This window comes from Juglans regia, chromosome 11, assembly GCF_001411555.2.
Source record: "Juglans regia cultivar Chandler chromosome 11, Walnut 2.0, whole genome shotgun sequence".
In the NCBI taxonomy this organism is placed as follows: domain Eukaryota; kingdom Viridiplantae; phylum Streptophyta; class Magnoliopsida; order Fagales; family Juglandaceae; genus Juglans; species Juglans regia.
Genome location: NC_049911.1, coordinates 33,087,149 through 33,102,387, shown reverse-complemented (window position 1 = coordinate 33,102,387; position 15,239 = coordinate 33,087,149). Strand labels below are relative to the sequence as shown.

At 35.9% G+C, this 15,239-nt stretch overlaps 2 protein-coding genes across 9 annotated transcripts; both read left to right on the top strand.

Annotated features, from left to right (window-relative positions):
- Window positions 1-413: 413 nt before the first annotated feature.
- Window positions 414-8,760, top strand: LOC108979686 (putative glucose-6-phosphate 1-epimerase). Of its 7 annotated transcripts, none has more exons than XR_001994249.2 (10): window positions 414-662; window positions 3,931-4,005; window positions 5,131-5,187; window positions 5,265-5,425; window positions 5,606-5,746; window positions 6,304-6,406; window positions 6,485-6,584; window positions 7,042-7,295; window positions 8,307-8,322; window positions 8,455-8,760. XR_001994249.2 is itself a non-coding variant. In XM_018950405.2 (9 exons), exons 1-8 carry the CDS (start codon window positions 522-524, stop codon window positions 7,254-7,256), a joined length of 993 nt encoding a protein of 330 aa, XP_018805950.2. In that variant the 5' UTR covers window positions 414-521; the 3' UTR covers window positions 7,257-7,295; window positions 8,455-8,760. The 7 variants fall into 7 exon arrangements, 5 of the variants coding, with proteins under 5 accessions (XP_018805950.2, XP_018805949.2, XP_018805947.2 ...); XR_001994248.2 differs by having other exon boundaries at window positions 415-662; window positions 8,279-8,322; XM_018950405.2 differs by lacking the exon at window positions 8,307-8,322.
- A 2,026-nt stretch (window positions 8,761-10,786) lies between these two features.
- On the top strand, window positions 10,787-12,266 carry LOC108979685 (peroxidase 16-like). 2 transcript variants are annotated; one of them, XM_018950401.2, is made up of 4 exons: window positions 10,787-11,005; window positions 11,121-11,318; window positions 11,485-11,650; window positions 11,740-12,266. In XM_018950401.2, the coding sequence occupies exons 1-4, from the start codon at window positions 10,796-10,798 to the stop codon at window positions 12,144-12,146; spliced, it is 981 nt and encodes a 326-aa protein (XP_018805946.2). In that variant the 5' UTR covers window positions 10,787-10,795; the 3' UTR covers window positions 12,147-12,266. The 2 variants fall into 2 exon arrangements, with proteins under 2 accessions (XP_018805946.2, XP_035538865.1); XM_035682972.1 differs by having other exon boundaries at window positions 10,787-11,087; window positions 11,164-11,318.
- The last annotated feature ends 2,973 nt before the right edge of the window (window positions 12,267-15,239 follow it).

The following is a 15,239-nucleotide window of genomic DNA, read 5'->3' as shown; positions in this document are numbered from 1 at the left end:
AAAATTATATTAATCATCTTCACATATCATATTTTTATTATTTTTTATTTATTTTTTTCTCTTATTAAATATGTGGTATATAGATAATGAGTAGAATAATTCAATAAGTTTTAAAAAAATAAAATAAAAGAAAATTTTAAAAAATAAAAAAAAATGTGATATGTGATATGTGGAGATGATGAATAGTAAAACTCATTCAATATATCAATAAACAAATTTATAAATAATTTTCTTAATAATAAATTAAGATCTCTTAATTTCTTAATAAATATCGTAAATTTATTCATTGTTTTGGGAAAGTGGCAACGAAATAATCCAATAACGACATGGAGGCGAAATTTCCCGAGAAAAAGTAGCCCACAGGCCGACAAACGGAGTCGGGAGAAAAGGGCAAAAAAAAAAAAAAAAAGGAAGTTATCAGTGGCTTCGTGTCCGTCACTGTGATTTTATAAGAAAAAACGGTATATGAACGGTGGGATCTCCGAACGACACAAGCAGCAGCAGCAGCAGCAGCTAAATCTATGAGTAGCGAAAAGGGCCTCTCTGCTCCTTTGGCGACTCCATCGGCGCCTTCTTACGGTCCTCCTACCGTTGAGCTCTGCAAGGGCGTTAATGGCCTCGACAAGGTCGTCCTCCGCGAGCCGCGTGGTAGCTCCGCCGAGGTGCTCTAAAAGACGTCTTCCTCCCTCACCCCATTTTCGTTTTTTTTTTCAGAATGATATTTGCTAGTATTGAATCCAGTGTTTGCGTCTGATCCGATGCTTGATTTGGTATTTTCTTTTCTGACTCTTGGACTAGATTTATACTTCTTTCTGATAAGAATTTCAATTTTCGTTGCTTTTATCTATTTCGTGAATCTAGAGCTTCTTTGGTGGTTTCTGAACCTCACACACTCTGATCTGCTCCTATATTTACTTATACGTATATGTCTGCATGTATTATATTGTGAGTACTGCGTTTGAAATCTAATTGCATGTAAATCACAAGATCAGATCTCCGAAGAAAAAGTGCTTGATTCTTTCATTTTTTTTCTCTGTGACAAATGCGTCTTTTAATTTGATTGAAAGCTGAGAAATCTGTTCATTTTAATTTGCTTTGGACTCATCCTGAGAATAAGAATTTCTCGGTCAGATCATTGTACAAGGTTATGTCAATCCAATCTTCTTAATATTTTCCTTGGAAGTGCATTTGGAGAAGTTAAGTGCCTCTCAAGGTTGCTTTTTTTGGCTGGTTGGCCCCTCAATGGAAAACTCTGACTATTGATAAGCTGAGAAAGCGTGGCATTATTATTATGGATTGGTGCTTTATGTGCAAAAGGAATGGAGAATCGGTGGACCACCTTCTTCTCCATTGTAACGTGGTTAAGGTTTTATGGGATGAGATTTTTGTTAGGCGTGGTATTGCCTGGGTGATGCCTAGGAGGGTGGTGGATCTATTGGCTTGTTGGAGAGGTATTTAGGGCAATCGTCAAATTGTGGCTGTTTGGAAGATGGTGCCTTTATGTCTTATGTGTTGTATTTGGAATGAGAGGAATGGTCATTATTTCGACAATAGAGAACGTTCGTTGTTACTTTTGGGCCATGCCTAATTATGTGGATTAATAAATTTTCATACTTATCAAAAGAAAAAAATCAATTGAAAGCGAGGAAAATGATACGAAGCTGAGGTATTTTTTTGCTATTTTGATAAATTTGAGACTAAATGTTTTTGCACGGACATGTATTGGCTGTTTTTTTAAAAAACCCAAGTTAGTGTAGAGAGTAAACCTGTGCGTTCTTCAACTTGTGATGCGTGTGTGGTGGTGATGGCTTCATCTCTGACCTGTTGGGCAAAGTTGTTTCGAGGACTTAGTTTCATACGCTATCAATTTAAAGAAAAACTAGTTTTCTCGTACTTTATGGAGTATAAACATTCTAGTATTAGAAGGTTGGCAAGTATTTTGGGTTGTAAGGTTGCTTCTTTGCCAATGAAATACTTGGGCCTTCCACTTGAGGCCTCCTTCAAAGCTAAGGCTATATGGGATGGGGTTGTGGAGAAAATTGAGAGGAGATTGGCTGGTTGGAAAAGGTTGTACCTGTCTAGAGGGGGAAGAACCACACTTATTAATAGTACACTTTCTAATCGAATTGAGCAGATTTTCTGAGCCTTCTTGTGGGGTGGAATTGGAGAGGGAAAAGGTATGTACACAGATCTCTAGTGGAGGGTTAGGATTTCGCAATCTGAAAATCTTCAATAAGGCACTTCTTGGGAAGTGGTTATGGAGGTATCATCAAGAAGGGGAATCTTAGACCATTATTGAGTTGAAGTATGGGAGTCTACGAGGGGGTTGGTGTTCAAATGAAGTGAGAAGTGTGCATGGTGTTGGTCCATGAAAGAATATTAGAAATGGATGGGAGGATTTTACTCGGTTTATTAAATTTGAGGTTGGTGATGATGCAAGGATCAGCTTTTGGCATGACTTATGGTGTGGTGATTCAGCTTTTAAGACCACATCTCCCCCTCTTTTTAGGTTGGCCCTTAATCAAGAGGCTTCGGTGTATGAGTTGCTAGATTGTTCTAGTGGGCTCCCTTTGTGGAATGTTTATTTCAGTAGAGCTGTTCATGATTGAGAAATTGGAATGATTTCTGATTTTTAAAACTTATTGTATTCCTTGCAATTTGGTAATTATGAGGAGGATAGAATGCTGTAGATGAAGACTGGGAATTGGAAGTTTTCTGTTTGGTTATTGTATAAGGCTTTGTCAAGCCAAAATCATACTTCATTCCCTTGGAAACCTATTTGGAAAACTAAGGTGTCTCCTAAGATTGCCTTCTTTTGGTGGACAGCAGCCCTTGGGAAAGTTTTGACGCTGGATAATTTGAGAAAGAGGGGTCTTGTCGTAATGGAATGGTGTTATATGTGTAAGAAGAATGGAGAATTGGTGGACCATCTTTTACTTCATTGTGAGGTGGCAAGAATGTTATGGGCAGAAATCTTTCATAGAACAGGCATTGCTTGGGTAATGCCCAAGAGGGTGGTTGATTTACTTGCATGTTGGCAAAGATGCACGGCCAATTCACATATTGAGGATGTATGGAGGATGATTCCACTATGTATCATGTGGTGCTTATGGATTGAAAGGAATGGTTGAAGGTTTGAAAACAAGGATCGTTCTACGGATGAGCTAAGAAGTTTCATCTTCCATACTTTATTTCTTTGGGCATCCTCTTGCGTACTTAATGGAGCTTGTTTCAATGACTTTCTTGTATCCCTTTATGGCTCCTTTTTATGTAACTATGTGTGTGCTGTTTGTATACCTCTTGTGTACTTGAGCTATGCCTATTTACTTCTTTTAATAAAATGTTTATCTTACTTATAAAAAAGTATTATATTATTATATTGAGATTTTTCTATGGAATATGTTATAATCTTGTCATGATGATATCGTTTATGTTAATGTCCATGCATAGAGTTTTTAAAAATGAAAGAAAATGGCTTTAAACTTAGATAGATATAGATTTCCTATTAATCAATAATGCTTGCTCTTGTTGCATTTGATCTTTATGATATCTTATAGGTTTCTAGGTACTTACTTGACTATTGCAATTCATTTATCTCAGCCTACTAGTTCAGTGTCTCTCATGTCTACTACCTGCATACCTTGGTTGCTCCATTGTGTTTATTAATAAAGATCTTTTTACAATTAAAAAACTCATTTAACTCAACTGTCATCAATCTCTTGTATACTGTGTATTAGGGTTGCATCCGTCCATGCTTCATAATGAGGTTAAATTACTCATAAGAAAAAAAAACTACATCTCTGCTGTCATTGAGTTATATTCTTTTTTTGTTGCGGGAAACTCTGCCCCTAAAATGTATTTAAAGTTTATTGATGATGCTGATTACAATTTCTGTTAAAAAGAATATTGATTTATTTGTGGGTTTTCCAGGTGTATTTATATGGGGGCCATGTGACTTCTTGGAAGAATGACCATGGAGAGGAGTTGCTTTTTGTCAGTAGTAAGGTGCTATTTTCAGTTATTTATTTATTTAGGTTTTTTTTTTGTTAATAAGCATAGGCTATCAATATTAAATCTGACCTCTTTTAGATGTTTTAGTGGGCCAACCTCCTGATTTAGATGCCTCTTTTGTTTGGTAGATGTCAATGTGATAGCAAAAATCAAATAACTTGAGGATATTGATCTTGCAATGCATAGATTGTCTTGCTAGCTGCTCTTAGGTGGTTTTTCTGTAGACCGTGCTGGGCCAATTAAGCGTACAGCCAATAGTCATATTAACTGCCTTAGTTGGTTTTTACATTGTAATATGCTTTGTACCATTGCTGAGACTTGCATTCTTGGTTTTTGTTTCTAAATCTTCTCCCATCTATGCATTTTTAAGACTTAGGCTATGCCTTTCTGCAATTTTAAGTAATAAAGTTTTCTATTACTTATCAAAAAATATATGTGCCTTATTATGTTACTTCTGGCGAAACATAAAAAAACAGAATACTAGATTAAGGCCTGGTTTGGTTTCACAAACCTTTCAAACCATCCCATCCCATTCCATCACATCTCATCTCATCTCAACATCCAAACACCATTCAAACACAAATATTTTTCAATTTTAAATTTTCAACTTTTTCATCTAATCATTACAACTTTCCCAAACTTCCAAACAAAACACAAAAACAATTCAACTTTTTTAAATCCCAAAACAAAAATAATATTAAAAAATTATATTCTAACCCTCTTTGAACTTTATAATTTTTTTATTCAATTTTTTCTCTCCTTTCCCAAAACCCCATAAAAATCTTAACTCAAACCATTTTACTACTATTCACAAATTATCTCACTATTCACAGATTTCTCAGTCTCATCTCATCTTATATGTGTAACCAAACGAGGCCTAAAGAATCAGACAGTTTAATCTTGCAATATCAGCCTGCTGAGCTAACCTGTTAGGTTTGTTATATTTATCTTGCACCTTTTTCTTTGTAAAATGATGGGAAATTACCATTAGTAACATGCTTTACAAATTAACATAATTTTTTTCTATCTATTCATGGTAACAATGCAAAAGGAGCTAAACAATTTTTGTGATATGGTTTGTAAATCACTGAAGATGAATATATGTTATGTCTTGTGCAGGCTGTTTTTAAGCCTCCAAAGGCAATTCGTGGAGGAATTCCAATATGCTTTCCTCAGGTATGTTCTTAACAGTTATTTCTTGCTTGATTTAGTGGCATTTATCGTGATCATTGAAATTTGCTCTGTATATGCAGTTTAGTAATCTCGGTTCTCTTGAGCCACATGGGTTTGCAAGAAACAGGCTTTGGGCAATTGACACTGACCCACCTCCTTTTCCTACAACTACTTCCAGTAAGACTTTTGTTGATTTAATCCTTAAGCCTTCTGAAGATGATCTGAAGATTTGGCCTCACAGGTAAGCACTGAGAGCATTTTTCATTTAATTGATTTTTTTTTTCAGAAGCTGTTTTTCTGAAAATGGACGATTGATTCAGATTGGAATCTTCATGAATCATCACTTTTTTTTTTTTTTTTAAATGTAATTTTTTCATTTTCAAAACTATTTAACTTGTCTTTCTCTATATGTTAATTTCAGTTTTGAGTTCCGTCTGAGGGTAGCACTGGGCCCTGGAGGAGATCTGCTATTGACATCTCGCATCAGGAATACCAGCACTGATGGAAAGCCATTCACATTCACATTTGCATATCATACCTATTTCTCTGTTTCCGATATCAGGTGATTAACAACCTTGGTGTGCTTCTTTACTTTATCAGTTAGCAGTTTGGTGATAATGATTTTTTTTTTTTTATAAGTAGGTGATAATGATTCTATCAGATTGTTTATATCATTCATACACTTCGCCCTTTTTTCTTTTGATCGGTACTTACCCTTTTGACTTACCGAACTGTATTCTCTTATTAAAAATGTTTGTATTATATACCATCTCAACAATTAGAATATAGAGATACAATCAATCAAGGTTATAATTATTGATGCCCATGTGAATCCACTAGCATCATTTCACAGCATATTGGAGGTTGTTTCCTATGCTCTCTGTTTAATCCCAGTATACGGTGATCTCGCTATATTATAAGCTTGGTTTTGGGGTGTTCACAACTTTTGTTCACAAGTAACAATCTCACTGAATATGGCTTGATCCCAATACCAGTATGTATTACATTTTAGTGTTCTTTTTTGTTTGCAAAACAAACAACAATTTTTGGATAACGTACAGCTGAATTTATAATCTACCGTTTTACAATGTATATAATAGCTTAATTGACCGTGTCCAGTGAAGTTCGGGTAGAAGGACTGGAGACGTTGGATTATCTTGACAATTTGCAGAATAGGGAGCGTTTTACCGAACAAGGGGATGCGATAACATTTGAATCAGAAGTGAGTTCAGCAGTTTTTACGCATTTTGCTTATGATTGTTTGATTCTAATGCTTCTATAATGTCGTGTTGGTTAATAGGTGGACAAGATATATCTTAGCACTCCTACAAAGATTGCAATTCTGGATCATGAAAAGAAAAGGACGTTTGTACTACGCAAAGATGGACTTCCAGATGCTGGTAATTTTACCATGTTCCGCTGCTATGCTGATAACATTATTTCATCCTATGGGGCTTGAGTTCAATATATCGTTTACAAATATTAATGGAAACTCAAGTTTCTTCTCATAAAGTACTTAGCCTGGTCTCTCTTCTATGTGATTCAAATTCCTCTTCACTTATCATGATAATTAAATGAAGTTATGTCTTGGATCAGTGGAAAGAGCATTCCTTCAGTCTTTAGGCTTTACTTGGATGTAAGCAGATATCATGAATATTAATAATTTAAGATAAATGAAGCAGAAAATGATCTCTTGGCGAAGATAAACTCAGAACCTTTGGAAATACTTGATGATATTTTTATATAACCTAAGAGTTCAAAATTTCGAACTTCCTAAACTGTTATTTGAAACAACTTTCTCACTGTTGTCATATTATCTCGTATATTTTGTACTTTGTACCTTTTTTCCTCATGCAGTGGTGTGGAATCCCTGGGATAAGAAGGCAAAGGCTATGACTGATTTTGGAGATGATGAGTACAAGCATATGCTGTGTGTGGAGGCAGCCGCCGCCGAGAAACCTATCACACTGAAACCTGGTGAGGAGTGGAAAGGAAGGCAGGAGCTTTCTGCTGTTCCTTCCAGTTACTGTAGTGGGCAACTCGATCCTCAGAAAGTTCTTCAGGGAAGCTGAAGATCCATCACCCTGGGGCCTGGACCATATCCTGTACAGGTACTTTTGGCCATTCAAAGCACCTATTTTGTTGCATGTAATTGCTGGCACTCTCTCTATCAAGCTTACTTGTATGGTTATTTTCCTGGTTCACTTTCCATAAACTGTAATTATTATAATGATGATCTCCCCGTCCCGTATACTTGGGCTTTGTCTATTTTATGCTCAATAAAATTTTGTTTATTGATAAAAAAAATAATGATGAGCTTCTTAATAAAAAATATGCTGAGGCGGGGGAGGTCCCTTTTTTCTCTTGCAATTAAATTCCTCCTTATAAATTCCTTCTTGCGTGCTAATGATAAGGCAAGGTAGATTTTAACATCTGCTTTGTTGTCAAAAGATTTTTTTTTTTTTCGAGTTTATTTTATGTTTAGAATCTTTAGATGCCTGTTATGAATCCCATCAGACATCAAAGTCCCAGCCCCTGAATCCAAAATATGAGTTAATATGCATCATTTTATTTTCATATGAACTGTGCCACTATCCCTTGGTATTGGTTCCATATAATTTTAATCACACTTCCATTTAACCTTGGGGCCCTGGGGGAATGGTGGTCATGCTTTACTGTAAATATTAAACTAGAAAGAAAATAATGTCATGTAACCCAGATACTGTTTGACACTTGAGGATTGTTGGTCCCATCTCCATCCAATACGACATTAAGACAATTGCATTTGGCATCCACCCATGGGCATGTTTTTTTGTGGCCTTGGTGCTCATCATATCGTTGACCGTTTTCTTTTGCTTATTGTCCAGAGCAGCATGGTTCCATCAATCTATATGTTTGTGTAACCTCAATGCTTGAATGTTGAACCTTTATGATTGCTATAGATTCCATCAATATCCAATTGGATAATTTTTGTTGTGGATATGCTTCTGGGAATTTATGTTTCTTTGCAACTGTAACAAGCTTTTGTTTGAATTATTTGGACAATCATAATCTCTCACATGCACAAATTGGTTCTTCTTTTTTGAATCCGCAGTATTGATTCATGAGGGTTTTGGTGACAGAGACATTGTTCTGCAGGTATTTTGTCGCAACATGTAGCTGGATCGTGACAGCAACTTTTGTCCAGCATTCTGTTTCTCTTCTAGAATTTAAGAAAGACAGGATTTATCAGAGTAGATATGGCTTGAATAATTTGCTGCTTTCTTTCAGGTTTGGTTTGGGGAGGGATAGGGATGGATGTGGAAAGTACATACGGTTGGGAAACTAAGTACCTTCCATTTGAAAGGAGTATCTTTCTTGGGTTGAAAATAGGTTCCCTTTTAATTGGAGCCTTTGGGTTATGTTATTTCTTGCTTTACAGTCCCTTGTGATGTTCTGATGACGCATTCAGAATTATTGAACAGCGCCTTGAATCTCTGTATTTTATGCCTATATAATAAAAACAGTGTTGAGAACTGCATGATAGGCTCATGTAGTATAATAATACATGAGGCATGCATGCTTAGGTTTTGGCAATTTCATGATTATGATGGTGGAGTCTTTTCTGATCTCTAATGGTAGTTTTGTGAGAATTCATGATAGAAAAGGAAACATATTATGAAATAGGTTTAGCTGGTTTGGATTGAGAGATGAGTTAGATCATCTCAACTCATCTAATCTCATCTTTGAATCCAAACGGGGCCGACGAAGCTTTAGTGAACTATTATTTATTTCCTTTAGTGTAGTGTATCTTTTTTGATACGTTAAAAATGAGTTGAGCGGATATTTATGAAGTGATTTTAATTTTTATGCTTTAGCTGAAATGCGTACCACGACTTATGATAAAATAGAGTATGGTATATTTAATATTTGACAAACTACGATTGGAGTTAATTGTTCCATTGATAATCACCTTTTTTTGGGTAATCAAAATCCACTCTATTTTACCCCCCCGTTTTCAAGCTTTTCTTCTTGACGCTTTGAGGCTGTCTTGTTCTTCCAATCAGTTTAGGGGCGTTTTTGCTTGTATTTTAAGCTTCAATTATTATTAGTATTATTATTATATTTGCAGGAAACATGCTTCAGACAAGATGGGATTCATGTCATCCTTTTCTTTTTGGGGATTTTGTTTTATTTTATGAACATACATTTTGTAGTTTATCCAAACAACCATTGCCACTGGAGAGCCATGTGAGCTTGTGTTATCAAGTCAAAGCACTAATATTCCTCACTAGTTGGTATGTTCGTTCTTGAGATACCTTAGGTAATGCACCAATACTTGTTATTCTTTTATCATTTTGATAGAGGTTGTTTGCAAGGAAAGGAAACTCTTAAAAGTCATGTCAAGAATAATACTTAAATCAGCCTCACTGTGTCATCTCCAAGTTGATCCATGTTCTCCCATGATTCCAAATCTTATACAATTAATTTATTGACCTAACCCATGTCTCCACAATGGAATCATTTAAAAAATAATGTTATTAAGTAAATAATTTTCCAATTTAAACCTCATAAATTGGGGATGACAAAGTTCATCAGAATCTATCAAATATTGGGCATTTTTTTTTTTTTTTATCAAATATTGGGCATGATTAAAAAACAAAATAGATAAACTCAAGGACGGCAATGCATGTTGGCTTATTATAATTGTTTCTTGGATGTTTTAGATGAAGTCAACAGGCTTGAGATTATTAGGTGGCATGATATTACCTCATCAATGAGAGAAAGGTCAAAATAAAACATTGCCTTGCACTGTCACCAAAGTGTGAGGTGCAAAGCCCAACAATTTAAGGTCTGATCGAACAAGCTCAGCTTGTAAAACGAGGCCATCGTAGAAGATGGTAACTAAAAACCGTCGACCCAAATTTGGTTGGCAGAGTTGCACGTGTAGTGTAAGATTGGAAGGTTATTGAGAATCATATTATCCAACATTTAAAATGGAGATCAGGTTGTCCTTTCTTTTCTTGTCTGCTCAACTATTCTATTATTTTACGCCAGATATCGCCTATTAATCCAGATATCCATGCATTTTTTATTTTTATTTTTATCCCAATCTTCCAATCATTTGTAGGAACTTTAACTAACCCCATGTTATGCTTAACTTATTTTCTGTCCTACAGCATGGCAATAAATTATATTATTGTCACCGATCGAGCTCTCTCTTCAACGAGTAATGCTATATACAGTCGTGAAATGCGCAAACGTCGTGCAGTTGCTTTGAAAAAGAGTGAAGTTCGCTATTAAAAAATTAATTTCTTTTTATATGGGTCTCATATTTATTCACTTCTTTCAAAGCGATTGCACGGCGCTTGCACACTCAAGACTGCAAGTATCATTTCTCCTAGAAAAGCAGCCTTTATTGGCAAAAAAACAATCAATCACCAAGGCCAGAGTGTCCCCTAGGATCTTTATTTCTTTATCTCAACCACCACTATTATTCACGTTAACACAAAAAAAAAAAAGAAAAAGGAAATGCCCAAATTCAATCCTCTATGGCATCAAATTTCTTGTATAAGTAACCAACCCCTCAATCAATACACGTAGCATGGCAAGAGGACGGCAACAAAAAGTGATGGAAACTCGCGGCCTCATTCTTTTGTCATCTTTGCTTCTTCCTCTCCTCCTAACTACAACTTCAGCTCAACTTAGAAGTGACTTCTACAAAAACACATGCCCCAATGTGGAAGCATTAGTCCGATCAGCAGTCACAAAGAAGTTCCAGCAGACCTTTGTGACTGTTCCAGCCACTCTTAGGCTCTTTTTCCACGACTGCTTTGTCCGGGTTTGTAGGCTAATCTTCATGATCATAATCTTTTGGTTGTTATTAGGCACGTTTTGGTTGGCAAGATGTTACCAATTTATAGGTGAGATATTGGCTTCTTCTGGTAAATATATAGGGTTGTGATGCTTCAGTGTTACTTACCTCGACAACAAATGCAGCAGAGAAGGATCACCCTGATGACATTTCTCTTGCTGGTGATGGATTTGACACTGTGATCAAAGCTAAGGCGGCTGTTGATAACGATCCTCAGTGCACAAACAAAGTTTCCTGTGCTGATATACTAGCTCTGGCCACTAGAGATGCGGTAGCATTGGTATATGAGCTCCCCATATATATATATATATGATATATATAAACCTCTGGCTTGTCTCTTCAATTTCATAAATAATTTACATATTCAGTTGAGCTCCTAATATCATATTATAAAGCATTATCACATGTTCAATAATCCTATGTGCTTTGCATGACATGTCATGCAGGCAGGGGGGCCATCTTACACAGTCGAATTGGGGAGACGTGATGGGAGAATATCTACAATTGCGGGCGTTCAAAACAATCTTCCTCATCCTGATTTCAATTTAGACCAGCTCAATGCCATGTTTAGCTCACACGGTCTCACCCAGACAGATGTGATTGCATTATCAGGTACCTGAAGTCTTCAAGCGCAATATTGTTTAAACCTCTTGGAATATGATATATAAATCCCGACTTCTAAAGTTTTATGTTTGTGTTAGGTGCGCACACGGTTGGGTTCTCTCATTGCAGCCGTTTCTCCAAACGAATATACAGATTCAGCCCTCAAAACCGGATTGACCCGACACTAAATTTAGCCTATGCTTTACAGCTAAGACAGATGTGTCCATTAAAAGTTGACCCCAGAATCGCCATTAATATGGACCCAACCACACCTCAGACATTCGACAATGCCTACTACCGAAATCTTCAGCAAGGAAAAGGTCTCTTCAACTCTGATCAAGTATTGTTTAGAGATACAAGGTCAAGACCCACTGTCAACTTATTTGCATCAAACAATGAAGCTTTTAAACAGGCCTTTGCAAGTGCTATCACAAAACTAGGCCGAGTAGGCGTTAAGACTGGAAATCAAGGTGAGATTCGACGTGATTGCACGAGGGTGAACTAGAAGCTGGGAGTTTCCCTTTTTCCCTCAACTTTCTTCTCTCTTCAAGTTACGTACGATTTTAGTTTCTTGATCAAGCTTTGTGATTTGATAGGGTATCACTATCTGTATGAGCATCTCTAATATTTCAGTCTTACGAAGTACTTGTGATTGTGAGTAGTTCAGAATGTAATAATGGTTAATTCAGTCCAGAGCCGGACAAACAAGTACGTGAAAGTGCTCATTTTCTAAGAATAATTCCACTCACTTGTAATTTCAAGCTCCGCTATCTAACTATCAAGATAAATGATATCACATAATCTTGACGATCAGATATTGATAGAAAGTGTGTTACAACTTTTCGATAGTTGAAAGTTGTAATGTGTCAGTGTTAATAATTTGAGGTGCGAAGTGGGAAACGCATGATAAATGGAGGGTACAAAATATATAAAAAAAAATTAAAGTGATTTATATATATATATATATTAACTTATCTAAACATTCATGTAAAAATATAAGAGAAATGATATTTGCAGTCGTAGAGTTGCAAACGCTGCGCAATCTCTTTGAAAAAGTGAGTAAATACAGGATCTATATAAAAATAAAAACTAATTTTTTAATAGTGAATCTTATTCTTTTTCAAAACGATCGTGCGGTGTATACGCACTTTACGATTATATGTAGCATTACTCAAAATATAAAATCTTAAAAAATAATCGCAATTTTATTATCCCATGTTTTGGAGAATATAATGATCTTTTAGCAGTTTGTGCTAATTAGTTTTCATCAATTTATTTCCTGTAATTAAAATGAGATCAACTGCTATAAAGAAAAGTCGTACTCTGTCTAGTTACAAGGCTTTTAAATACAAACATTAGCATTCTTTTTCAGAACAAAAAATAAATAAATTACAGACATCAACATGAGATCTTACACGGGCATTTATAATGATTTTGCAAAGCTTAAAAAAAAAAAAAAAAAAGGCCTCACCTCTACATCACGCGGGCCTTAAGTTAATGAATAGGAGCTACTCAAGTGCCAAATTAACGCCGGATACCGCGTGATGGAAGCATATACACTCCTTTCCTTCGTACACGAAAGAAGTCCAAATTGACGTAGTTGGATGGAGTTAAGTTGACTAGGATGAGGCATTTAAAGGAATTTCCAGAAGCCTTTGGGAAATAACGCGAGGAAATCTGCAGAAGATGGGAATTTGATTGTAAGAAGAGCTCCAAACGAATCTGGAGAATTGGATAGGCTATTGGCAAGAGTAATTAAATTTTGAATTTGATCTTGAGAAAAAATAATATTGGGATTACTTAAATCTTGCTCCAAATGTAAAATACTGTTTGCAATAGATATTCGTGGAGTTTCATTTCCTGGTTGAACAGAAATGAATCTTTTGGCTCGAGGATCCTTCCAGCCAGGGGGATAGCCAATGAGTTGGAAACACTTATCTACTAAATGTCCAGAATACCCATAGTGGGAACATATTGCATCTGTTTTGCCTCTTGGTTTCTGAAACTTGATAATATTGGTTGAATTTTGCCTCTGAGGTTGTGTAGCAAACATAGCATGTGAGTCAAGAGAAATACAAACAGTATTCGATAATGATCTTTGGCTTTCTTCTTGCAGTAACAGATAGAAGACCTTGCTCATTGAAGGTAATGGAGATTGAAGCAGCAGTTGACTACGCAATGCTGAATAAGAGTCATGCAGACCAACCAAGAATTTCATTACATAATCAGCTTGCTGGCATTCAGATAGATTCTTTAAAATTTCACAAGAATATCTTTCAAGATTTCCACAACGACAAATTGGAATTGGGCGGTAGCTGATGTATTCATCCCATAGAGTTTTGAATTCACTGAAATATTCAGTGACAGATTTTGATGCTTGAGAAATAGAGCTGAGTGATTTTTCCAACGTGAAAACTCTAGGACCATCACTGCGAAGATATCGAGTCTTGAGTTCCTCCCAAATCTCGAAGGCATTTGTGAAGTAGAGAAGGCTTCCACGAATTTCTTTGGAGATCGAATTCATTAGCCAAGACAAAACCAAATTGTTTGCCTTAAGCCAAGCAACTCGAAGTGTTTGATTCTCAAAAGATGGTTGAGATAAGCTGCCATCAATAAAAGCAATCTTGTTCTTTACAGTAAGTGCGATGGAAACAGAACGACTCCATGCTATATAATTCTCTCCAGTGAAGATTTCAGAAACCAACAAAGCACCTGGATTATCAGATGGATGCAAGAAATAAAAACTTGAAGAATCATCAGAAGGATTCATTCTTGGAGTAGAAGAACTTGAAGAATTTTGGATAGGAGGATCAAAAATGGAATTAGATTCTGCCATAGAAGCAGACAGAGGATTCAAAGTTGCAGCGGAAACTTTATAAACGATGATACCATGTAAAATTGCTAAAAACTGAGAATTAAGAAACTGAAGATATGGAAAAGAAATGAAAAACAGAGAATATGGAAGAGAGGACTTTACTTCTTCTTATTAAACGATTGTGAAAATATATGACTTTTTTTTTTTTTTTTTTTGATCTTAAACCATACAAAGCATCCTATTTATACAACTTGAGATATAATTGAGTAGCTTATTCTGAAGCTAACTAACTTAACTGTCAAGCTGGAGGCTAACTAATTTAACTGTCAAACTGAATTAGGAATTGATAAAGTCCCTTGTTTGGCTTCTCGGGATTTCCTTTCCAATTCCTTGATATGGTTTTCTATATTCCAACATAAGCATTGAAACATTCTTCAGTTTTGGAGACCAAAGTGAAGAGCTTGAGAGTTGAGACTATGAAATGATTGAATGGGCAGTTCAATCTGGGAACTTATCGATGAGTCTCAGAACACGAGGCCCAGTGCTTGGTAACTGCATGCAAACCCAACGACCAAATTCCTTAAAAACTCTTGTTGGTGTTCTGTTCTGCCTCAAAAAAAATAGACTCTGGATATGTCGTAGTTTCAACTTTCAACAGATAAGTGGGAGGCAGGTTTGAGCACTGAGTTCTACAATTTGCAATTTTGCTATAATGGAGTCATTGAATAGAGATAAGGAATCGCATGATCACCTGAGAGATCGTAAACTAAATTCCTAAAATGA

Coding starts and splice junctions, on each gene's coding strand:
- LOC108979686 (XM_018950405.2), top strand. CDS start 522: ATGAGTAGCGAAAAGGGCCTCTCTGCTCCTTTGGCGACTCCATCGGCG. Junction 663..3,930: donor CGCGTGGTAGCTCCGCCGAG/GTGCTCTAAAAG, acceptor TGGGTTTTCCAG/GTGTATTTATATGGGGGCCA. Junction 6,585..7,041: donor AGATGGACTTCCAGATGCTG/GTAATTTTACCA, acceptor TTCCTCATGCAG/TGGTGTGGAATCCCTGGGAT.
- LOC108979685 (XM_035682972.1), top strand. CDS start 10,796: ATGGAAACTCGCGGCCTCATTCTTTTGTCATCTTTGCTTCTTCCTCTC. Junction 11,088..11,163: donor AAGATGTTACCAATTTATAG/GTGAGATATTGG, acceptor CAACAAATGCAG/CAGAGAAGGATCACCCTGAT. Junction 11,319..11,484: donor CTAGAGATGCGGTAGCATTG/GTATATGAGCTC, acceptor CATGTCATGCAG/GCAGGGGGGCCATCTTACAC.